We start from the raw sequence: 26,707 nt of genomic DNA, 5'->3' as shown, positions 1-26,707 counted from the left end.
TTTAAATACATTGGTGGCTGGTTTGTGTTTTTTTTTTTTTTTAAAAAAAGTACTTCATGCTTATAGTAGGGGGTTGCTGTTCTCTAGGCAACCTTCTGTCCTCAAATGTATTTTAAAAAACATTTCAAGAGCAAGATTTTAATGTAAAATTAATCATTGACATATGGATATATTTTACATTTATGAAATTCTGTTACAAAAAATAAAATTTCTACTATAAAAACCCTACAATGTTATTGGTTTTTACTTCATTATCACCTTGTACTAAGCTTTTTTACTTCCTGATTAAGGTAGCCATAGCATGGCACAGGCATTTCGTTTAGAGGTTCTCAAAAGGAAACTTGTCATACCTATCAACTCTATCACTTTTGGTGGTGAGACTACTAGAACAGAATATCTGAGGAATATATTTTTGGGATGTTTATGTGACTGTATGTGTTTACAGTGCATGTTATTAAAACAAACTGCACAAACACATCAGCTACAAGGCACATATGCAATAGATCTGACATTGTGTATCAATCTGTCTGCAGACAGCTATGATTTGTAGCTTTGCATTCAAGAGTTAACTGAAATAAAATTTGGGGTTTCTGTGTTAGTGTTTGACTTTTCTTTTAGATCCACATAGGCTCTAATGCTTTTTGGTCTCTATTTCAATGACATTATATCTGGGAGCTCCAAGGCTAATTGTGGTACCAGTGATGGTATAACTGTGACAGTCAAAGGATATATGCAAGTCAAACTTTGCAGAACAAGGTAGCATCTCTTACTGAGTGCAGCTGGAAGGAGTTAGAAAGACTTGTTTGGAATACAAACAAGCCTTCAGGCTTCCAAGTAATCGAGACTTTTAATTACATGTAGATTTTTTTCAGAATTCAAATTTGCTGGCTTTCAGTTTAATTCCACCTTATCTTTTAACATTAGAGTAACTAAAAGTAAACAAAGTCATAGCCAGCTCTGAGAACTCCAGACCATAAGCAAAGGGTCCAGCTTTTTCTTTCATGCTTTAAGGAGCTCATTCTAAATGAAAAGAAAATGCAGGAGGAGGAGAAGGAAATTTGTTTGGAATTCACTGACAAGGATGAAATGTAGGTTTAAAGTAGTCCAAAGTGAAGAATAAATGTAGATTAAAACTATTCCAGCTATGGGAAGAATAATTTATTACTTATTCTAACATCATAGTCACTAGAAGTACACTAATTTTTTTGTATGGGATCTCTGTATTTCCTGCCTTACTCTGTGACCATGAACAGCTCTAACAGTCCCAAATATTTCCATGTTCCTTATGCACATTCCACTACAATCATTATTCTAATCTATCATTGAACCTCTTGATTTTTTTGTTATTATATTTTTTTGAGATTATATGATCACGATTCATCCCTCATAATAATGGCAAGTGTATACCAGTTTTATCAGTTATATAGCACTTGGCAAATTTATTTAATAAAGTTAGCAGTGTAGTTAACTAATGTATGTTTTTTCCAAAAAATATATTCTCTACATTAAGCAGCTAACTTAGATCTTAGCTTTTGTGCTTTCAATTTACCCACAGTTAATGTACAGTTAATGGAGCTCCTGGTGTGTCCAGCTGGCAATTTAGAATACTTATATTAAATTACTTAAGCGTCAACATTAAATGAGTTAACAACTGCCTAACTCATAGATCTGAAAATTTAATGGCTCATAAAACACTACCAGCAAGGAGAGTATCTTAGGCTTCCACAGGAATCTGCTCTCAGCTTACTGCAACTAAACATATCTTTACCAACAGAAAAAATAAAGATATTAGAAATATTATTAATCCTCAGTGAATTCCAGGTGACAATGCTAACGGGACAGCTGCTATTCCCTGAGCAGACCCAAATTCAGCAAAGAACTGTCTGGATTACACTCAGTAATCACAATCAATGACTACATAAGACTCCTTGTCTCTCAAGGAGTAACTAGAAGTCAAAACAACCTTTGGACTACAGCTATCACTGGACGAATATCAAAGAGACCAAAGGCAACAGCAGGATAACCTCAAGAATTTGTCCTCCTGTTGAATTGCTTGATCTATTTAGTTTATACAGAAGAAAGTTAAGAAGCAACTTGACTACAGTTCTTATGCATACCTGCATGTGAAGATATCTGAAAGTAGATGGCCCTGTTATTTCACAGAGCAAAAGCAGGAAGGAATGATGTCTGTAAATTAATCTGTCAAATTCCTTACGGAAAGAATATTTTAAGTGTTAAAAGTGAGGGAAATTAACCTTTTGAACAATGTTTCATGGGATATATTGACTTCTCCATCACTCAAGGTATTTGTATGAAATCCTAGACTCACTGAAGTCAATGGCAAAACTATCAGTGACTTCAAAGAAAGCAAAAGGTTGAAGGGTCAGAATTTCAGCTGGAACTCAAGATCATTTATACTGCTAAAATGTTCATATTTATACAGACTAATACCTTGAGGCAGAAATTAGCAGGCAATATTACATGACTTTCATTATTTAGCAGCCAGACTAAATGCTTAGAATGATCTTTCTAAAAACCTAGAGTTGAGCTGCATGTTTGCCCTTTGCTAGGTCACTCGGAAGGTCTCTACTAGTCTTCTCTAACATCAACAAGCCTAAATCATTTTACCTAGACTACGTGGAATGTTGCTACCTTTTGATGATCTGCAATAGAAAGTACTGCAAGTCCTTTTAGCCATGATGACATGCACAATCATTCAGAAACAAACTTTCCCTGCTTGTGGTTCAAGCTAGCCAGTTGTGTATGATGATACCAGGATCTGTAGTAGCAGAGCTAGTTAGAAAACCCTACATGAAAACTTACAGGGATTCAGAAATCAGGCAAAGTTAGTTCTCGTTTATCTATAATTGCTGTACAGTCAGTTGTTGCAGTTACAAGTCAAAATATAAATTTTCTTGCTCAAGAATTACAATCACAAAACATTCAAGAGTTTCATTTCAAAAGCAAATTTGCCTTTCTCTTTGTCAGATGGTAGTATCTTACCAAAATAAAATTACACACTCTGAATTTGTGCTCTGAATAAAATTTAAAAAATTATTTTTGGCACAGCAAAGAGCAGTTTTGATGTAGCTTGCTATTCTATATGTCTTCCCAGTCTGATGTCTGGATAAACACCAGGGATTTCATCGTACTAATGCACATTAAGCCTTTCACCAAATATTCTGGAGTTACAGTATTAAAGAGCTACAGATGCTAAGAAAATGATGTAATGATCTTGTGATATTTAGTCCATGTTCTAAGTGTGGTGGGATTATGAAAATAATGCAAAAAGACTTTTGGCTATGTAGATGACAGATGACACATTTTTACTAATTCAAATCACAATACTGTGATAACTGAGGGCAGAAGGATGTGTGTTTATGGTTTAAGTTCCATCTTTTTTCACGCTCCAAAGTGTTTCTCAAAAGCTGGTATTAATAACTCAAGGAAATAAAGGCTGGGAGTGCAATAAAACCAAATATCTAGATATCTAGATATGTGGAAAACCAAAATACCTACATTATAAAAAAAAAAGATTATAAAAATAAAAATAAATTAAAATTATATTTGGAATCACCTATGTGTATTTATTTCAGTGTTATGACTGGATTTGCCCTACTGAGGTCTTTAAGATTACAAGAGACACTGCATGTTGCTTCGGTTCAATGCCATTGAGCTACACTTTGTGTCCAGGTGGCTAAAGCCAAATGCAGCTTCACTAAAATCAGAGAACACAACACATTGCTTGAGGACGTTTTCTAAGAAGCAGCAGAACAACAAAAATAACCTTGATCTCTCATTGTCTAGAGACCACAACAGAAGAAGAGAAAGAAAAGAGCAGGATAAACCCAGGTACCTCATCAAATGGCAGGTACCAGAGCACCAATGCAACAGCTCCAGCGTGAGAAGCCGCGGGCTCCCAGGCTACATTTCACAATTTTTGCAGTAGAAACCCCCTACTTTCCCCTGTACTGTTTCTTACCCTACCAACGGTGGACGATGGATGGAAAGAGCAAATAAATCACTCTCCCACCTTTCCAACACTCTTTCCCTTCCTTGCACTCCAAACCGTTTCCCAACGCGGATGTTCACTGGGTGAGCAGCATGCCAAGCAGCAGCGCTTTGCTCAAATCTGGAAAGCAGGGTGAAGCCACAGGGTCGAGCACCTCGCCCGACAGAGCTGGGGTGGTGGGCTCCGTCCAGGACTGTCACCAGCAGCAAGGTGGGCTGCAGTTGCCACCTGCTGCTGGGAGTGGGGACCAGGGCTGGTGGTCGCAGCGGGCAGCATGCCTGGCGAGCGTGGCCGGAGGAGAAGGTGGTGCAGCAGGGAGGAGGGAACTCCAGGTATAAACTGAGAGAGAGGAGTGAGAAAACTGAGCTAGATAAGCAGAGCTCAACAGACAAAATCCAGGCTGCACACATGATGTGTTTCCGTATAGTTTCTGGGCATCTAACCTTTGCAATGGCCAAATTTATATTTACGGATGGATCTGATGGCTGATCCAAATGTAACTGAAGGAAGATAATCAGTGTGACACTTAACAATATGAGGTTGTATATGGTGCCCTAATTGCTACTGTAGAAGTGTGGCAAGGAATACTGAAGGAAAGATGAGTTAGTCAATGCAATTTTAACAGATCTAACGTTCCCTGCAGAGGGAGTTCATGCCTACACAGAAAAACCACAGTAAGTACCCTATTACAGATCACTCAACAAGCACATTAATAATGATTTCTAAACATTAAAAGCTGCACAATGCAACATAGAAAACATAATAGCAGAAGGTTTAATCTGTTAAGTACATTATGCAGAGTCTAAATTTCAGGGTATTACAATTATTACTCAAAGCAACTAGGTAGAAATGCCAAAAGAGGCAAAGCAACACTTGATTTACTTCCGAATAAAGTACAAAACAGTTAGAGAAACCACAACCATCTTAAATTAAATTTCTTTACAGGACAGGGGAAAAAGGTTGGGTTTTTTTTTTAAGTATTACATAAAATTGGACTTTCCAAGGAGGAATGACATTAAAATGAGAAGCCAGTTAAAAAGGTAAAAAAGCTTGGAGGTCAGAGGAAGCTTACAGGTGCTACATTAGAGGTTCAGAGAAAAAAAATAAATCATCACCTGAAAAATTCAAAAGCACCCCTTTTTTTCCCCCTAGTCTCTTTATATCCCTAATATTCCTGCTTCCCAAAACCACACACATAATTAAAAGTAAGAGCATGGGTGACACCTGTAATTAAAATATGTTCTTCAAAAGGTGGAAATCAGCCAAAGAAAACAGAAAAGCTGTCTTGTAAGTTCAATGTAAATTGGACAAGAACAAAAGGGTCTAAAACGGACTTGCCAAATGCATAATGCTACTCATAAAACTGCTTTCAAACACATCAGATGTATGAAGCCTGACAGGAAACAGTTTGGCGTGCAGATAATCTAGATGTAAAAAGAGCACAAAAGAAAGACTCAGAAAAGGTTAAACAAAGTATTTGTGTTAGGATTCAAGAAACAGAAAAGGTCAAAGAGGTTCTCAGACAAGTTCTGCGCTTCTTGACCGATACATTTTGAGCACCATCTCAAAACTGAACAACTTTCAGAACATACAAATGCAAATTTTAAGAGGATTCCTGAGATGATGCTGGAAACTACAAAGCAGTCTGTCTGACTTCTGTGCCTGGGAAGTGTCTATGTATTATACGGCAGAACAGCTCTTTTAAAGAATATACAGATAAATGGATGTAATGAGAAAGAGAGGTAGCATGTCATTTTGTAGTAGACACTGGTGAGCAACAAATTAAATAGTACTGCTGTAATGGAATCAATTAAGGCAAAGGTAAGGCTGAACAGACTGATACCCGATTTGCAAAAAGCTCCTCACAATGCTTACCTAAGGCTTCAGAAAAATTATACCGTCATGGGATAAAAGAAAAGGCCTACTCAGATTAAAAAGAAAAACTGCTCAAAAAATAGGAAAACAATGAAAACAGATTCATTTTTGTAAAAGTACAGAGTTGTAGTAGTGGAGTCTTACTAGGATGTCTGCAGGTTCCCATGCTGGTTAAAGAACATAAGGTGGTAATGTTGGCAGATAATAAAAGCCAGCCATTTAAAAACTAACCACAAACATGTACAAAAGGATGTCTCAAATATTTAGTGTCAATACATTGAACGTAGATGGAAAAAAAAAATAACCCAAACTGTAAAATGCGATGGGTACAAAATTAGCAACTATTGCCCCAGCAAAAAAGACAGATTTTCTTCATAGCTCTCTGAAAACTTAAGCTCAATAATCAGCAACATTTAAAGGGCAAACAGAATGTCAGTAGCAATACAGAAAAAATGAAGGCAGAAATAGAAGATGATGCAATACCATGGCATAGGCATACGATATGGTGCATGTGAATCTTAATAGTAGACAGTCACCCCATTTGCAAAGAGAGGAAAGAAAACTATAGATCATAGACTGGTGACAAGGAAAAAAAATCAATAGAAAAGATAATGTGTATGAAAGTAATTCCAAAACAACTTTTCAATTTGGAGAAAGAATACTACTGCAAAAAAGATAAAATAAGATAAAATACAGATCTATTAAAATTATGTAATGAATGACCAGTGCCACTCACCTATCCCAACCCCCACCCCCAGTTTATCCACACAGGAGATCAGGTACTAAGCTAGGTAGGTCTCCATTTGACCTAATATGGCATATAATTTTAATTACTTCCTTAAAAGAGGAATTATAAGGAATATACAGTAAAAATAGGTACACTGAATGTAAAAGAAGAAAAAAAAAAAAGGTACTCACCTTGCAAGTTTTACTAAATCCTCATTTTAAATACCTTATGTTTAATTAGATTTTAACAACTATGTACATGTGAGTGGCGTTAATTTTTTTATACAATTTTTGTGTGTATAAATATATTCAAGTATAACACCCACATCAAAAGATCACAAACAGACTGTTTTGGTAAACATCCTTTTTCCCCTAAACTTGTGACTTAATGAAAAAATATGTGACATTATTACTGGAAGGTCTTAGTCAATTAATAAGAATTTCTTAATTTTCATAATGCTAAAATCTCTGCGTAGTGTAGCAATGTATAAAAGTATGACCACTGGAAATTTTTTCTGCTGTGGGAAGACCAGGTGCTCTTTTTCTCCATCCCTCCCCTGAATTTTTGCATGGTACCAATGCTAATAACATACATTTTATTGCTTTTATGCTTAGAATTTTGCAATCATCCCTCTTATAAGTGACTACATGGTACATGAATGAGAAATAACAGTACCGCTTTTTTTTCTTTTGGGAGAACAGAACTTTCCTGAAACTTTTCTCTCAAACTTTCAAAGTTAATCAGACTTCCAAGAAAAAAAAATAAACTGTTTCAACTGAAACAACAGACAAACAATGCAGTTACAGTTTCTTACAAAACTTCTCTATTAAATTACATTCATATGTTCTTAACAACAACAAAAATCTTTAATTATCCAAACTATCCAATGTGGCAGTAATTAGTGTCTGCTGATTCAAATATCATGAAAAAACTCAATATGATTTTCCTCATTTAAAAAAACTAACTGTAAAATGTATTTTGCATTATAGAAAACTGGTTTAATTCTATAAATTTATTTTTAATTGTAAATTCCAAGGATGTATCACATAAAACATTCAGTTCCTTTCTTAGTGATATGAGTGTTTCTGTCCATTATCTTGATGTGTTGCATGCCTACTTAAAGGAAATTATAAACAAGGTTGTATTTTTTCCTTAATAACTGCTGCTATTACTTTATTGGCCTCTGATCACTGTGAATTAAGTTTCAGAAAATCTCAGAGGATGGAAATGAGACTTGAAGCATGCTTTCACTACTCACAACTGGCTTTCAGGGGCTTCAGCCACAGCTCAGGTGTTTATGGCACATCCATTAGAACCCCCAGCTATCTCCAAGGGCCTTTGTTGTCCTCCCTCACTTGCTGCCTCTGGCAGGAGTGGCCAGACAAGGGCTCCAGAATTACTTTTGGCTGCTTGGTACATCACAGTGTGGGCATACTAATAGCTCAAAGCAATAGAAACATTTGCAGTGATACATATGTGTGTGTCACTCTAAGTCTAGTCTGTCTTTTATAAAAAGTCATTTTGTGTATCCCATTGTTTTCCTTACCAATAATTTCACAATAGGAGCTTGTAAAGTAATTATATAAGCAAATAAAATGTGTAAGCTTGCTAACAGCAGGCATAACGTAACGAATATGGTAGCATAAAGCTTAGAAGAAAGAGAGGAATAAGACAGGATTACGGTGTGAAGTTTTGAGGAAGTGCTAGTTCACAGGACAGGAAAATTCTGGACCAACAAATCTTTTCTTGGTAGTATCTCAGAAGAATCTAAACACATGTTGGAAAGGATATCAGAGGGGGAGTTTAAGCCACAATCTTTTAAGGTTTTAGGCAGCTAAATGCACAATATTTGATTACGAGAAAAATGTTTCCAAAAAATTCAGTTTTCAACTAATAAACCAGAAGAAACAGGCAAAGTTTCAAACTTTATAATTTGCGTGCACTGGCTGCAATCACTTGATGGATAACTCCTTTAATTAAGAAATACAGGCTTGCCACCTGAATAAAAAAATGTTCTATACATTTTCTTACATCCAGGATTTTTTTTTTCATAACTTAAATTGACAGAAATAAAAATTTTGGGCAGCTGATCTACCATCCAGTATAACAATGTCCAAAGAACATGTTCCAATCATGTATTGTTTTGTTGTCATTGGTTCTTTAAAAAGTAAAATGTCTTTTGTGAAGATACACATTCTTGACAAATATTTCAGTATTATGTTAAGAGTTTCAAATTATTTTCCTCTTACACATACATTGTTATTAGGGTAAATAGTGCTCAGATCACCTCTGCACCTTAGATAAACTAATCATGAGTCTTATTATTCAGATGTTAATTCATTCTTTTCTGATTGCTTTCCATTTAGAGCATCTCTTGGACCTATGACCACTGAGACTATGTGATACTTCAATGCATGAAGAATTCCTGCAGAGAACATCAAAATAATGTAGCGCAAGAGACATTCTATCCTCCACCTCCAATGAAATAATTTTATTAAGCTTTGACAGTCTCTCCTAGCTCATAATTTCTATGTGCTAGTGTGAGCAGTCAAGTCAGAAAAGAAAACCAAGATTTCCTCATGTTTCTTTGTCACTAATAGACAAATACTAAAGAATAAACATTTATTTTGCTCACTAACATTTAAAGTACATTCACTTCCTGCACATCTGTCTTGAATTCAGGCAAAAGATACGTCTGTTGTTCAAAGTTGTACTTCTGCTAGCAGAGCAAGCTCTGCTGCAGATACAACTCTCACTAAAATAATCTCAAATCCAGATTAAAAGGTTGGGCTTTACTGGCTGTTAGGTGAATCTGCCTGCCCTTTCCATAACTATTTTTCCTATTACATTATTTTATATAAGCTCTGTTTCTAGCAGCACTAAACAACATGCTGAAGGCTGTAATTAAAAATTAAAGCCTTGGTCTTCCATACGTTTTTCCACAAGTTTGTTCATTTGGGTTTTTTTAATTTTGTTTTGTTTGGTTTTGTTTAGGTTTTGGGCTTTTTTTGTTGTTGTGTGGTTTTGTTGTTGGTTTTTTTTCTTTTTTTTGGGTGTGTGTGTGTGTGTGTGTAGGTTTGGGGTTGTTTGTCATCCTGTCCTGTCCTGTTGCCCCCCAGTTATCAGAATGGGACAGGTTACCTCCATCAAATTCTGTAGATTACCAGTGTCTCGGGGGTGGGGGGATGGAAATGACTTCTTAAATGAGGATATAAGAAAGGTGGTCCAAAATACAGAGGCAGAAATCTCCAAACTACTCCCAACAGAGCCAGGGCAACCACAAAGTGCTATGCAAAACCTTACAGAAATTAACTGTATTTAGAGTATCGCAGCCATGCCAGAGGTAACACCTTGCCTGCAATAATAAACCCTCTTAAGGGAAACTTACTGAGTTGGAGAAGATTACAGACAACTTCAAAAGTTAGAGAACTGCATATGCCATTTTTGCCAGACTTCTACTTTCAACATTTACAAGGCATTCTCAGACTAAGATGGTCTTGGTGAATAAAAGATTACGTTCCATTTTGGAAATAAATACCAGGTAAAAAAACTGACTGTGCAGTAAATGTAATATTTGTCTGCATGAAGTATAAAAAATTGCTTTTCATCTGGCTGACATATTCAGTTTAATTTTTGCTTCTACTTTTACAGACGTGGAACTTTTTGCTGTTCTTTCTGCACTTGTTAACAGCCATAAAAGCTCAAACTTGGAGGAGAATACAGTGAATCTTTATACCATTGGGGAAGGCACTGACAAGCATGTTCTCTGCAACATAGTTACAATTTCAAACAGTTGTTCACGTGATGACAGACAACTTTGTTAACAAGAGTGCTCTTAAATTAAGAGACAGAGTCCCTAAATGCAAACTCAGACTTAACATGGAATTACATACTAATGTACAGGGTGCTCATCATAGAATACTATATGCAGTTAAATGGAACCTTGCTGAATCTCCAATTTAAGCACACGCTGCACCTCTGAAATATCAAGAAAAAAACCCAAATGACTACTGTTGAAACCAAAGTCTTTTCTCTAGGAATAAAATCTGAGCTATAAAGGAAAAATATGTAAGAAGTGCTTGTATGGCATTTCTCAGGCTTTGTCTGAATCATGCAGCCAAATACAGCTATATTTCCAGTGGGAACATAATCCTGGATAAAGGATATTTGTGGTATAGCAAAAATAAAAAAGCAAGCAAAATGCCTGGATAAAGCGTTTTGCATAGTTGATTGTAAAAAACAGGCATCAGTAAAACCGTGTGTGAAACCAGAGAAACCATGAGAAAAGGACTCATTTTTGTACTAATAACATAGAGAAATGGCACTGTGACTAAAGAGACCAGTATTTCTTATAGTTCTAGCCTAGACTTCATAAAATAGCTGGGAATTTCTGTTAACAATTAGAATCCACTAAAAAAAAACCACCCCGTAACAACAACAAAAATCAATCTACCCTACTTTAAAGCACTACTAGAAAGACGTACTAGAGTTCAGTACAAATGTGCTCTGATTATTACAACTATTCCTTCCACACTGTAAAAATTCTTTCAAAGCAGCTAGGGTTTGGGAGTTTGTCTTCACAAACCTACCTCAGAGTCAGGAGCAGACAAATGCAATTCTACCAGCAGACACTTAACACTGATTTCATCATCATCAAGAAAAGCTATTTAGCATATGTTAGAATATTCTAAGATCTTCCATTAAATCCCATCTGGTCACACATGCATGAAAAAGTAGCTAAGTGTTCAAGATTAGTTAACAAATATCATAAATAATTCTCAAACTTTCAAGTTTCCAAAACAATCTTTCCTCAAGGATTGTTTCTTGCAGACAATACTTCAACATTGTTTTGTATCTTAAAAAGCAAACAAAAATAAATAACAACAAAAAAATCAATGAAACAACAAAAAAATTACAAGACATTGATAGAACATTTGCCTAGGTTTCAAGTTATTTTAAGCTCTTCAGTTAAACACAATATGAATCAAAACTTCAAATTATAAATTTATTAGGTGAATTAATACCCAGCACAATTGTTTTCCCTTCTGTTCCTGTAACACTTTGAAATTTGTCTAAATCAATAAAAGTAAAACGCTATAGTATGCAAACCAAGAAATATACTGAATACCACATTGCAGTGGAAGTTTCTCTCTCTCTGGGTGCTTTTTTGTGGCCAAAAAGAAAAAAAGGGAAAAAAAAGAAGAAAAAAAGAAAAGGAATAAATTAAAATTTTCCTGCAGTCTGCATGAACACCACATCCCATAGATACACTTTAAAGCAATATAGGGAATATTTACAAGAAAGCCTACAAAGACAGTTGCCTAGTACCACAGATTGTTGGGGCGAGCGTAGTTTCATTTGCCTGGCTTTCAAATTCACAAAAAATCATTGCTTGAGATATGGGTAAATGTACATGGCACTGTACATTAAACATAGTAAAAACTTAAGACCACCACTAAAACCCTGGGCCAGGAAACTAAGAGCACTGGTCACAGGTTTTGTAGCAGTTATTGTTGTACATCTTAAAATTCATGTATAAAGAGCAAACATATCACTTGCTTATTTTGCTCATGCAGCCACTCTTTAAAATTATTTTAATTTTTGATAGGACTGCCTCGTTAGTATATTCAAGTCACAGCAGGTAAAGCAGTAACCTTTAAACCCAAAAGACATGTAAACCCCTTACTTTTTAACAATCAAGTAAAAATAGTGCATACATGAAGGTGAAGCTAAATACTTGGGCTTGTGATTTTATAATTTCTCCACAGGCTCTATGGTTACATCACTCTGAGAACTCTGCATGGAGTGACTGATGCCAGAAATACTTCTTGGTGAGATGTCTCCTCTATTTTCCTTGCCCCCGACCATGCAAATTTCTTTCCTGCTCCCCACCACTTTTCCTCCACGCCTATTTTATGTTCATTAAAAAAAAAAAAAAAATTAACACCAGGATCTTCCAACCATTTCCACAAAGTCCTCCATCAGACAAAAGTTCTTTCATGTTTGTTCAATCATTTCTGCACAGCAAGGGAATAAGAGTGCTCCTAAATTCCCCTTTGCAAAGACTTGGTTTTAGAAAACAGCTATTGAAAGAGGAATATACAAAATCTGCACACAGCTCTTAGATGATCATGTGTGCTTAATATTGTAATGGGATAAAGGTTAAGTATAATATTGTTTGACCCCTTCAACTACTGACATTCATGCCATGTTATTGTTAGTGTTGCATGTTAAGCAAGCAAATTTTCAATGAACTTGTGTTGGCTTTACCACAGACACAGATGTTAGGCGGACTCCTTTGTTCATAAGGTTCTCATTATTAACTGAAACCAAGTTGAATATTTGACTGAAGGAAAGGACCATATCATTGTTTTCAGATTTTGCTCTATGACTTAACTGAACTACATCTGCCAGCTTTGGAAATACCAAGTACTTCTTGGCGCCAGTACTGGCGCCTTGCTCTATGACTACCATCTTAAGTGCATCAGCTTAAGGAAGTCTAGTAACCATCAAAACAGTTTAATAAAAACTTAAAATTGTGATTAAGAGTTACTCACTAGCTGACAGAGCACTCTGAAATTTGTTCTATTTGTGAATAATTTCACAAAATAAGCAAATCATAGTAAACTGAATGCATGGCTGTAACTACGTAGCCTAGAAAGTTCACAAGATGTTTTTGTGATTTATGAAGTCTGCGTTATACTTGAAACCACATTTATTTAATAGATAGGCTGGCACTTCACAGGATAATTCAATCTGCTTCAAATCTATCCAAAGCCTTTGGGAAACATAAGGGATGCTCTGAATATAAATGCAATTCCACTTTTCACCTTTTTGCACTACTGTCTCTTAGCATAAATGTGAAAAGTATTACACTCACCCGAAAGATCTCCCTTTGTAAAAAGTGCTGCTGCAGATGAAAGAACTCCAGCTTGTGCTAACCCAAATACAGGAACTATTTTATATAGCAAATCAATTAAATGTTGCAATTTACTTTTCTGGATATGTCCTGAGGCTATATGAATTAAAATGAACAATGCCTCAAAATTTCTTCCTCAGAAAGACCAAAATCAAAGTGTCTATATTTTATACCATTAGGTGACAAAACCTGCAGATGGCAATTCTCCAAATAAATAGTTTTATTTTCTATACAGAATAACGGAATATGTTACTAGAAAGGGGAAAATAAATGTCAGAACAAGCTATTTTCAGAGAAGTAGTGTGAAAAAAAACCTTCTTATTAATTTACTGTACATCTCAAAAGATAGAAATAATTAGGATTTCCAGATTATTAATGATGTGACCTTAGCTAGAATCAACAATACTTATTTCACTTACCATGTTGAATGTCCCTCATATCTAAATGAAGGCTAGACATCAATATTCCAACAGCTTGAGACCTTTTGTTACTTAACAACTTGACAACCTGCCAAAAGAAACCCAACTATTAGTATTAATCTGCAGGAAAATGTATAAGATATTTTGCATTATTAATGACAAATTCAAGAAATAGTACCTTGTAGTCTATACACACATAAAAATAAATATTTTTTTTATTTTTAAGTTTGCTTCTGCTGCATAAATTCATCACAAGTGTAACTATGTCACCTAGTTGAATATTAATCCTAAAAGAGTCACTATAAAAGTTCCCCTAGACTTCCTCCGCCATCAGATGTACACTTTCAACTTCACACTGATGTTACTAAGTGTATGAAACAGGCTGTCATATAAAAAAAATTCCAACTGTGTCTATCTTGGAATTGCTTTAGTTTCCGAAACCACACAATGATTTCCATCTTTGATGTAAGCTAAAACTGTGAGAATTTGTATTTTATTTGAGTCTTTGACGTAGTAGAGGCCAATATGAATTTTATTTAAAAAGCAAAATAACCATGTACATATTGGGGTTTTCTTTAATCACTTTTAGGGTATATAAAAGGTCTCAAAGCTTTTTTTTTTTATTATTTGTTTTTAAAAGAAACAAAAGAATAAAATGAAGCCATCACAATGTCTTGCTTCAGGGGGTTAAAATTAGTCACTAAAATACACTTTGTACATAGTTGCTTTGCAAGCATAAAAGCAAGAAGTAATCCACAGACTTTCTTCCAGAGGGTTCTAAGCTGTCTGAATTCAACTTACTGTAAATTTTATGCCATCTGTATGAGAAGCAAGTAATGCCAGGGAAGGACACTTATCTGTAAAATGTTGTGATTCTAGTCAAAGTACTTATCAATGCAGGACTACAGCCATTATGTAGATGGAAGAGGTTAATATTTAAACTATTCAGTTTGCTGAGTTTTACACTGTACTAAACACACTGAAGACCACCTTTGCAAATCTCTTGGAGGAAAGAATAAAAGCCAGATAATTACAACTGTAAGTTCAAGTTCATTTTACATTGCAGTTAAAAAAATCATCTGTATGCTTCCTAAGTTATACAGTTCCTACCTCAGGACCAAAGTGCTGTATCATCTACAGTCTCACTGGCACAATTATTTAGAAATTAATTAGTAGAAATGAGATTAGAAAAGTAGAATTAATTTAGCTAGAATAAAGAATGCGTGATCCAATTCACATTTTATAAAAAAAACAAAACAAAACATAAAAGTACCCACAAGATGTTTGCCCTGTGGCCAGCTTTGATTTGTTTAAGTGTTCAGACACAGGTTTGTGTATTGATGTTTGAGCAGTAGCTGAAAAGAAGTGAAAGTCTGACCCAGACCTCTGCCACTGTGACTACTTAGGAGAGGGAACGAGAAACTCACGGTGCTCGCAGTATAGGCTTTTCTGAGGATATGGTTGGCTGGCCAATTGTTTTATTACTTCTTTTCTTCCCCCTTAAACCTTCATAACCATCATTTATGACATGTTTCATCCTCCTTTCCTCATAGATGCCTAACTAGTTGCAATGAAGTGAAAACACAACATTCTGCTTATGAACTGAAAATTTGAACATTAGAAACCAAGTATTTCATAGCTATCACTCACATGGTTAAGGACCTAAATTCAAGGCATAACTATTGACTTCATCTGTCAGAAGTTAGCAAGAAATTCTTATGTAATTGTCTAACCCATGTAATATATTATTAGGAATTTAAAACTGAAGTCAAATGGACTGGAATTTGATGTGATAGCTTTTCTGAATTCAAAAGGGAAAACTAACATATTTCAGAAAAAACAGAATATCCCACACTATCCTTCTAATATGCTATAATAACTCTAAAAGTTTTTTTTAAATGGAGCATAAATCTCATTTAAACCTTGAACTGAGATACAGCTGGGACAAATAACATGAGATTTTCTTGTGGTAAAAAGAAGCTATTATCTATCTATTTCTTTGCAGCTAAAAAAGGTTTACAAAATAAAATAGATCTTGGGTAGCAAGGTGCAGATTGACTCTTTCTCACAACTATGCTGCAATGTAAATCTCTAATAATAACCAAACAAGTATCTTGCATTCTAAGAGAAAAACAAAATGGATACAAAATTTCAAAAAGAACAGAAATTCATCAACTACCAAGGCTTATTTCCAGAAAAGACAGAGCAATGTGAAGAAACAATGTGGTGCATTACATAAAAATTCAAAAAATTCTTAAAGCTGACAAGAAGGAATTTAGTATGGAAGATGCTGGGGAAACGACTGATTCCAGCTCCCATCATTATTGCTTTTGCTCAAGTCTGAAACATCTCATAATAATATAATAATTTAAGCTTGTTGCTGTCATCGGCATATAGAGGGAGTCCTTTGTTGCCTGTATTTTGAACGAGAAAACTTGCCCAAAGCTAACAAAAATTGTGAATTAAGAAATGAATGCAAACCTGTTCCAAGAATTCTATAAGGAAATAACAGTCACACAAAGTGGCAAGAGCTCATCTGGACTAAATATGTATGTTTCTTGTCACTCATATTCTTCAAATATGAAGTAGAAATGGCATTGGTGCAGGCTGATATGTTGGCCAGGAGTAAAACAAAACAAAAGAAGAAAACTGAGAGTAAAAGATCTTGGTTTAATGGTCTTCCCCAAAACAATGTTCCAACTGTATTCAGGTGTACCCAGGGAAGGGTTCACAACTTGACATTTCCAAAGGAAGCCAAACCACGCTGTTCTTTCTTGGAGGCTCAAAGAGCAAGGATGATGTGGAGCCTGTTGCTAGTGATCTCCCACTTCTAATAGTGTCAGTACCCATTTACTACTATATTGGCTTCAAATTGTGAAATCGCTCTTTCTACCACCTATCAGCAATCTAAAAGTTCAAAGATCTACTGAGTTTAGGTCTACAAACACAGCAAGGGGACGAACACTAGAGAAAAAAGAACCAAATATATTAACTACATTGCTATGATGCAGGCTAGAACACAATTTCTTAGGAGGCATAGTTCCCATCAATGTGATAGGACCAGATTTAATGGCCTAGTAAATCCCTTCAAGTCCTGTGCTCTAAAAGAAATCTGACTTAAAAGCAGGAAAAATAAGTTGTTGGTTTTTTTCTGAAAGTAAGCTGATGGACAGGAGAATAACTATTTACTGAGTGCCGCATTTTGCCAATGATTGAGGGGGGGTAGGGGGTGTGAGGGGAGGGTGCAGGGAAAACAGTCTTCAATAAAGAATAGGTTGTCTTTGGTGCCAAAGTTCTGAACCATGATATCGAAAGAGTGCCAAAGAGCATGGCTGTCAGGTGAATAGGTGCAGAACAACAACAGATAAAGCACTTTTATGTACTAGCTACCAGTTTTTTCTGGCTTTATTTAAAATGTAAGTTTTCTGTCAACTTTTATACTAATCTCTATTATGCATTTCATACCCATTTCAGTCAATTGCATGAATACTATAGTTTCCTCCAACAGAATAGCTGTAACAATACAATACAGCACTAATTCAGAAAGCATGAATATTAGCATAAAAGCCTAAAGCAATTCCCACTTTTAAAAATAAAACAATACAATAAATCAGCTGCATAGTCTGGGCCTACAGGCTACAGACGAGTGACGCCATTTAAAGGCGGAACAACAAAAGCTTGATAAATCCAATCTCTACAAGGTCTAAAGCCTCAGACACAATACACAGCTCCTTTTTAGTCTGGATTCTGGAACTCTGCTTCAAACTTTTTTTTTTTTTTTTTATTAAATAAAAAGGAAGCTAGAGATATTATCTGCAGCCTGAAGTCTAGGACAAACTTTCTAATTGTTGAGTGGTCCTCGTTGTTAAGCAGTAAACAAACTACATGCCAAATTTGTTCCTGACTGTTTAACACAAGCAAAAACAAAGAGCTATTTAGTGAAAGGTAATGTGAGACACATGTCTGATGAGCATCCTGAAGCAAAAATAGGAAGATTCCCTTTCCCCAGAATAATATGTAGTTAATGCATAGAATTTTGCAATGATTCTTGCTTTCTGGTTCTGGTTTGACCACCAGCACTAAGGGAAATTATTGCAAGGATTTCACTGGTTAAGAAAAACTACTGTACGTTAGGAAAAGGGCACATGCAAGAAACTCCACTGTACAAGGGCCTATAGCTTCTAACCATCACAGAGGATGCAGAAACCCCAAAGTTCCAAGCAAGATGTTAAGAGACCGAATCAGGGCAGTAAAGCAGTCACCTTCTTGCTGGGCATTGTGACAACAGATCTTTTCTGTGAATTCAAATGTATTCCAAACATAAAGCTGTCAATCACAGAACTGGACCCATATCATATCTTTCACATGTATATTCAGATACAACAGAATAATATTATGCTTTTATGAGGAAGGAGGGGTGGGAGGGGTGGGGTGGGGATGGTGTCTGGTTTGTTCTGGGTTTTTTTTAAAGGTAAATCCAGAAGTACCATTACTAGCCCCAAGTCAATTATGAGAATGGAAACAGGGACTACTTCAAGCAGCAAGGTCATTTTGGTACAGTAGGAGATCAAACTTTCCTATATAATACTTACAAAAAGAGACCCAAACCCTCCCAACCAACACCTGGTCCGGGCTGTCCTAAGGGCATATCCATGCTGATGGCACACAGCGAATTAACTGAACTCAACTTTTACCACAGAATATCCATCATGAAGTGTATACTTTGAGCACCTCTTTGTCTCCTACCCTAATGAAACCTGGAATCCTCTCTGCAAACTAACTGGTTACTTTCCATGCTGAGGAGTCTCATAATCTGTAAGGAGACAGCTAAGTTTCAAAATACTCTTTTTACTGTACTCCCAGATGCAAGTTGTTGACATGTTATGCAAATTAAGACAGCCAAGCAACCGTGTCTGCCAGTTCGTGGATGCTGTAAATTTATGCTTGAGGGTAAAGATTAAATGTAATATTTACTTTTCATTCATTTTATCTATTACTCTCCTGTACTTTCATAAATAAAGCTTTTAACGATACATCTAAGAAATGGTTCATGTCCTTTTATGCAGTTTTATCACTAAATAACTTTTGTTTGAAATGAATATCATAAAACTGTTACTGTAGAAGTAATCTTTTACTAAGAGATTGATACCCCAGTTAATATCCCTCACTTATGACATTAAATGAAAAAATACTTAGCTTGCTCTGTTTCAGATACACAGTAGTAAGTTAGATAAGCATCATGTTCCTCAACAGAAGGCTGAAAATAGTAAAATGTCCCTTAACAATATTCTAATGTTAAGGACTCAAGTAGGGGTTGGAGTTAAATAGAAAAGTTTTAAATCTTTTGTTTAGAAATAGATCACAAGGGGTTTAGTTTTCCATACCTAAATCTCCTCTTTAGAGTTTAGCTCATTATTACATACCACAATTATAGTTATTCCTTCTTTCATCAGCTAAAGGACCAGGGTACCTAAAGTTTAGTTTCTATGTTATTAGATCTTATATTTATAACTCAAAATGTCTCTGTGGGTTAGTAATGGAAACGCATGTTCAGATGTTACAGTATAAACTCTTTAAAAGAAAATACACCTCCAAACGCTAAAACTTCCTTAGAAACTCCGGTCTGTGATGCAGACAATGCACTCAGCAGGCGGCTTTTGCAGGTGATCAACCCAACTGCTATGAACAACCTTGTCACAGTGTAGTCAAATTAGGCATGCAATTACACACATGTTTTGCAAACTCGTGCAAAACATACTGCATGCCCAAACACATTTGAAATTAACAGTCTTAATTATTTTATAAAAAGTTAACACATCAAATCAGGTAGAGAGACATGAAAGAAAGGGGTGGTGGGGTGGGGTGTAGGAAAGGTTGAAGAATGCAACACACCCTCCCCCAAACTAAAAAAAAAATAATAAAAAAATATATCCCAAAGAGATGTAAGTACCCACTATGATATCTAGCAGGAGATATCAACAAGAAAAAAATAAACAAAACCCCATGCTGTGAAAGCTTCAGTGTTCCCACTTTTAAAGGGGGACTTATGGTTACAGTCAAAAGTGTGACATTGTTCACTCTACCTACTCCAAATATATATAACAATTTTTTTTTGTTCTTGCTGCTTTTAGAAAATTCACCACTAAGTAACGAAATATAGCCAGAAGTAAAAATCTGTGATATCAGTACTTCTTTACAAATAATAATTTAAAAAAAACCCCTTAATCTCTAAAACCTTGATTTTCATCCTTATCGTAAAAATCTGTTTAATTAAGTCAGCTAGGATCCCATAGTCATACAGACAAGTATATTCACACTTAAGGTGAACAGTGATTTTTTTTTTTAACTAAATCATGGCCACTGTACTAAACTCTTAATTTCAGGGTGCAAGATATTCATTCCATATGCACATTTAATTCTGAAGCAATTTGAATTTTCTTGATGAGATTTAAAAATTATCATACTATAAAGCATTGGTTTTTGTCTCCTTGGCAATATCAATGTGGACAGAAAGATAAGAGAAGAAATGTGCATTGCTATCTTCGTATTATTCTTCTTCCCTTGATGTCACCCAATATTACAATATCCACTGCACTGAGAGTCAGAAGCACTGCGGGGAGATGGAGAAGAAAGTATCTGAAAGGTGTAGAGCTACTGGCTATGGAATGTGAGGTGGACAACCTCCCTGGAAAGACAGCTGTAACTAAGATGCCTCTACTTGACAGTATCAGGTACAGCAAGAATCATACACTGCCCAGGGTGGCAGCTATCTTTCTGCTGAAATTCAAGATATGAGTTGTGCTTTTTAGATATACAGCTTTTAATCTCACAGAACAGCTGCAGCTTGCTCAGTCCAACCCAAAGCCTCTTTTTCTCTTTATTTGAACAAACTTTCAGTAAGATCTTCCCCTGCAGAGGTCTTCCAGATCACAAACACAACAGGGCCACTGTCAGATACTCTACACAGTTCCTCTGGTTAAGAAACGAATATAACCTTTCTTGCCCATACAGAATCTGTAAGCAGAAGCAGCATCTAAAACAGGTCATTACATCAGCAGAACCTTTCAGTGCTGGGAAGGATACACAGACAAAATACAGAAAGCCACAGAGCTTTTACATGACGAGTTCACAAGATTGTCAGACGCGAAGCGCACATCTTCATTTTTAAACTTGCAAATATATGATCCAAAGAAAAACAAGTAGGAAGGAAAAAAGAATGAGAAATGCATGTGGTTAATAGAGGACATCAACCTGGGAAGCCTTTAACAGGTAGAGATATTTGATCTGTAGATGCAGTCAGGTAAAACTGTGCTTGCAACCACGTGAACTTTGTAGATACAGTTATGAAACAAATAATATAACAACAAAACGTGCAATAAGCCATATAAAGAAGAGAATGAGAGGTAGAAACAGAGATCACATTCATACAGCATCTCATAAAAGAAATTATTCTTACAAGCCAAATAAATGAGACATTTAAATTTCATAAATAACTTCATGACATCATTGATTATTTGCTTGTATAAATAACAAGGATGAATCGATCAAGTCCTCTAAAATTCCTGTTTGTGGGGGTAGCAGAACCCCAACTGTATCTCTGGAGAGTACATAAAATGGCAGTGAATGTCTGTGCCATTGACACAGGTAATTAATAGATCAGTAAGTGTGGATACAGAAAGCTTCTTAGGACAGTGCCTCCACTGTTTGCAAAGGCTATAAACCCTCTGTTTCAGAAAATTATTTTTCCCTTTATGTCATTCCTTGTTCATGAATAAACATGAATAATTTCATCTGTTAACTAAATATGGCATTTACCTTATTTACCAATACTTATTTTATATGGCATTTTATTCTAGGGCTACTCAATTACCACAGATTCTTTATATTCAACTTAAAAATTCAAAAAAGCTGAAAACATTAGCTAAACAGCTTTACTGATACATCTTGTTTGCATCTAAGGCTTTTGAAAAAGAATGAAACTTTAGTAACCTATTATTTATTTTCTGGGTTGGAAGGAGGAGATTAAGATTTTAATGTCAATAGAGTAATAGCGGACTTTCCATATGAGAATATCTTCAACATTTTTATTTCATTTACATGATATATTATAAACACATGGTCCACTCTTGAAAAGTTCATTGCAGTTACGTGTATATTATTTTCCAAAAATACGGTTAGAGGTTTATCAGTAAAGCTTCTACGATGACTGTTCAAGAGTTAGGGAAGCAATCTATGCAAGTCAGCTCAGCCCCTTCTTTATATTTATTATGCTGGCAGTGACATCAAGATTTTCTCATTATGTACCATTTGCCCACTGAACCCATCCAGTGCACACTGGCCGATGTTTGCCATGTAAGTACATTTTGAATGTAAGTACATTTGCCATTATTCTTGAGTATGTATGTGACCTCGGAGTCATGAGGCTATCCTTTTTCCTCCTGCTTCAATAATTACATGGTTTTTAAGTGCTGCAACAATGGGCAAAAACATTTTTTACTCAGGTTACAGCCTAATTTCCTACATAATCATTATGAACTGTGCTCATTCCATACAGTCCATGCTAGCTATGGAAAGGGCCCTAAGAAAATTACTATGTAACCAAAATTAGTGTTCTAACTGCATGGCATGGCTGAACAAGACACTCCAAGAGCAAGTTTTTACCCTTTGAGTTAAACACCACAGGTTTGATAAGATCCACTATTTGCCAAAAGGAACATCCAGGTCAAGAATACCCCAGGCTCACAACAAGTTTCTGAGAGAAATTAAACAGAGTAAGAGGTAACACAGAGTCAAACCTATCATACTCTATATTTCCACCTGTCAGATCTCTTCAGTTCTTCAACTCCCTCCCCAGTTAATCATCTTAATCTTCCTTTCCTCTCTCCTCTTGGCCCCTGTTTTCCAACCTGCCAGTACAAGGTTAGGAAAAAATCTTCAGAATTATACCTGAAGTCTCTTGAGCAAAAGGAACTGAGATATAGCCTGTAGAGTGGCAAATTTAAGAAATCCTTTCTACAACTAACAAAACATGTATCTGATACATTTTTTGCATATATCAAGTCTATGAAACTACATGGAAATGAGAAAAAACAGACTTTGTTTTCTTCTTAACACTGGCAAAATGAAGGAGACACCCAATGTGTGTGTGTGGGGGGGAAACCCAACCCATCAAAACTTGCTGCCTAAAGAGCTAAATTTTGGCAAAGTTATAGCAACAGGGACCTATAATGAAAGCCAGACCACGTTAATAGGTAGCAATGGCAGCCCCACCTATAATACAGCCCATAAAGGACTTTCTTTGAAGATTTAGTAGGCATTCGCATTGAGTGAGCCTGCACACATTTACAGCAGCTGAGAATTTGACATATACATTTTAACAGAGCAAAATAAATCACAGCTTTTCCCATAGCACCAAATGAGAGACAGTAAGAATAAAATCACAAATAAATATTAACACTTCATTTTTGCTCTTTCTTTAAAGTTCTTGGATGGATTTTAATACAGCCTTCATTCAGTGCTAGGTGTAATATTGATTTTTTATAATGTTATTTATTTATATTGTATTAGGTTATTTGCAGATGATCATGCCAAGGAAAAAACAATTGGAACCAATACTTAGGTAAGGTGAAATTAGCTCAGTTGTTAACTCAAAAAACCCAAACCAGCACAGATAGTTTACCACTTTAAAAGGGGTCACTGTTATAGAAATAAGTATATCATGCATATGTATATACATACACAAGCAAACATATGCAAACATGCTCTGACATACAGCATAAATACCTCTGTCTGCAGAACAGCAGCCTACTCCAAAATAATGAAACTTTCACCTACTAAAACATGCCCAAACCATCAAATCTTTCTTCAGATTAGCTAGTATTTCCCCCCCGCCGCCCCTCGCTCTGCCACGTGGCCTCCTCTGTAAATGCATTTTTATTTCAGCTTAAAATAAAAACATTTCTTTATTAAAATCAGATATTTATGTAGCGTACCAAATACTTTATGCATTTGAAAGGTATCTGTGCATTTTTTCCTGACTACTATTTCCAGTGTAGCTAGTATTTTACATCCAATCTACCTAAGCAATACATCCATTCAGCACACCCGCACATCAATGCAAGGAGGAAAACCAATTGCCAGACTAGAGCGTTTCTGGAAAGCAGCAGCGTGAGCTTTGTGGATCCTGGTTCTGTTCTGTACAATGCTTCTCCGTAGCTCAACAGGTGACAGAACACATCTGCTTTGCATAACACATCCCTGTAAAAATCACTACAGAAACACCATTTGTAAGATCTTTACAACACCCGTAACTATCATAGAAGCCATGTAAGTCAGTAACCACTTAAACAGCACTTGGTGTTTCCTATAAAAACATACTTGTGGAATTACAGCCATGCTTTCCCCAAATAACTGTTTCTTCTGCTAAACATGGATGGACTTCATTATCGAAGTGTTTACTGCGGTACAAATAAAGAGAATTTCAAAAATGAAGGCCTGCATTCCAAACCACTGAGAGGGCATACGTAGAATATATTTGCAAAGCTGTTCTACTTCAGTTGTCTCGTGTCAATACTAAGAAAAACCTAAACTGGATTTGCAAACACGAACATTTAACTTTGACATCTGCAATAAATGATAGCTCTAATTGCAGTCTAATGAAAGCCCGTAATTATCTGTTTGGTTGATCTTGTTCCCCCAGATACTACAGTTCAACAAATCAGACTTTAGGCAATTTCAATTGTTGATCTTGTTCCCCCAGATACTACAGTTCAACAAATCCATTAGGCAATTTCTCTCTCTTTTGGAAAGCAATACATTTGTTTGATCACCAAAGGAAAAGAAACACACAGGGGATTCTCTTCTGTCAATTTAGGTCGCCCACAGGAATGCTCATTCTAGATGACGGCACCTACTCAGACTGCCTTAAACTTCTGTGTCGAAATGTGTGTCATAAACAACTTGCTCTTTTCAAAGTAGCTAAGAACAATTAGTCATTTCCATTTAATTTTATCTACATTTTCTTTATTTATTGAGAACATATCTAGATTTTTGACATTGCAAGAAAAATAAATACTCAACATTAAAATCCACATGCAATGTTTATTCCTAATCACTGTCTCTCTTTAACCACTGTTTATGTTACAGAATTAAACAGTTGCCATTTTTGCTATTTAGAGATTTGTATCCTCAAACCTCATGAAATGTGAAGGGACTGACAGTTCGTAGGCAAAGCACTAGGTATACACTTGCACTCTTTCCTTCCCCCCGCCCCCCCTTAAAGAGCTACCAGACTACTTTAGCTAAGAATACCCATTAAAAGGGGCTTTTTCTGGAATCAGGGAAGAAAATCAGAGATCTTGCGCTTTGGGTATTTATTGCAGGACAACGTGGCAGGAGCAGCACCATCACTTTTCCTCCCATCCCACATACAGCCTAGTGCAGCACGCAGGTACATGGGGAACAGCCACACAGCGTGGCTGCACTATCCTTCCCTTCTGTCCAGATAAAGCTTTTATCCAGCACCTTGGGATAATTGTCATAACTTCACTACCAATTCTGTTGCCTGCAGCAGGTCACCAGCACAGTAAAGAGCACCTGCACATTTGTATTCCTGACCAAAGTGTGGGGGCAAGTTCTCCCAAACTACAAGGTGGAGAGGTCCTATTCAAACGTAAGATCTATAGCATGGAGATTTTTAAGAGCCCTACTGTATATACAATGTGGAAAACAGATCTTGTACAGCTTTACCCTGTATGTTAAACGATGATGGAAAGAATAGCCTAGTCTTGAATTAAGTACCAGAATGTAAAGATGAGATAAAACAAGAATTGTAACTGCTGTTAAGCATTCTACATAACATTCTCCTCCATAGCCTGAAAGTCTTATTGCAAATTAGTTATAATACCTCCACAATTCAATTTTCACACAGATACCAAGATTACAGCTCTCTAGTAATTTAAACATTCAGATTCTACTCTTTTACCAAGGGCTTAAATTTCTATATTTAAAATATGCTTCTTATTTTTATTTTATTGTACACAGTTCCATTTTAAGAAACCAGACTGATTAATGTTGAATTTTCCCAACTGTGCTTGTCATTTATTGTATGCGTAAACTTCATATTCTACACAACACAAACTTAGAACTGTTATGATTGGTATAACATTAGTACTTATATCATTAAACATAATTTGTCTCTGAAATCATGGTAATTCATATAAAACTCATTATTTAACTTATAAAATTAATCAGAATAATTTATATTCTACTAATTGCACATGTGCAGTCAATTTCAAAGCATCATATAAGCACCTAATTATTTTAGGTTTATTTTTGTTAATTTTAAAGTGGATAAAGTTAATATATTTTTAAGGAAATACTTGAAGAATAATTTATAAAAAGGAGATCTTTAGTCTTTAACACGCACAGTTTTGAACCCCATCCTACATTCTGTTTTTTCATTATATTTCTACATAGAACATATATGTGTATATATATATGGTAACAATTTCACACCAGGCAAAATTTATTTCCGCTGCATGCAAAAATCTGCCTTTTATGTAAAAACCAGCCTAGAAAAGATCTGAAATTAAATGGGTACTCACTTGTTTAGTCTTTGTTTTTGTAATGGTGTCCGAAATGGGTTTCTTCCTCTCTTTAACAGCTGTTTTAGAAAACAGTTCTTCAAACTCATGATAATCTATGGAAGGCTCTTCAATTTTTTCCCACACAAGTGAAGCACTAGAATCTCTAAA

The 26,707-nt window shown here is 35.7% G+C and overlaps 1 protein-coding gene across 1 annotated transcript in view; it reads right to left on the bottom strand.

Annotated features, from left to right (window-relative positions):
- The window catches only part of FMN2 (formin 2), a 161,034-nt gene that overhangs the window by 78,461 nt on the left and 55,866 nt on the right, over positions 1–26,707 (bottom strand). The window contains exons 6-7 of the mRNA XM_055714844.1: positions 26,558–26,702; positions 13,953–14,040 (exon numbers count right to left, since the gene is read on the bottom strand). Coding sequence (XP_055570819.1) covers positions 13,953–14,040; positions 26,558–26,702 — 233 coding nt within the window. The remainder of the gene's footprint in view (positions 1–13,952; positions 14,041–26,557; positions 26,703–26,707) is intronic.

This window comes from Falco cherrug, chromosome 6 (genome assembly GCF_023634085.1).
Source record: "Falco cherrug isolate bFalChe1 chromosome 6, bFalChe1.pri, whole genome shotgun sequence".
NCBI classification, from domain to species: domain Eukaryota; kingdom Metazoa; phylum Chordata; class Aves; order Falconiformes; family Falconidae; genus Falco; species Falco cherrug.
This window is presented reverse-complemented; position numbering and strand designations above follow the sequence as displayed.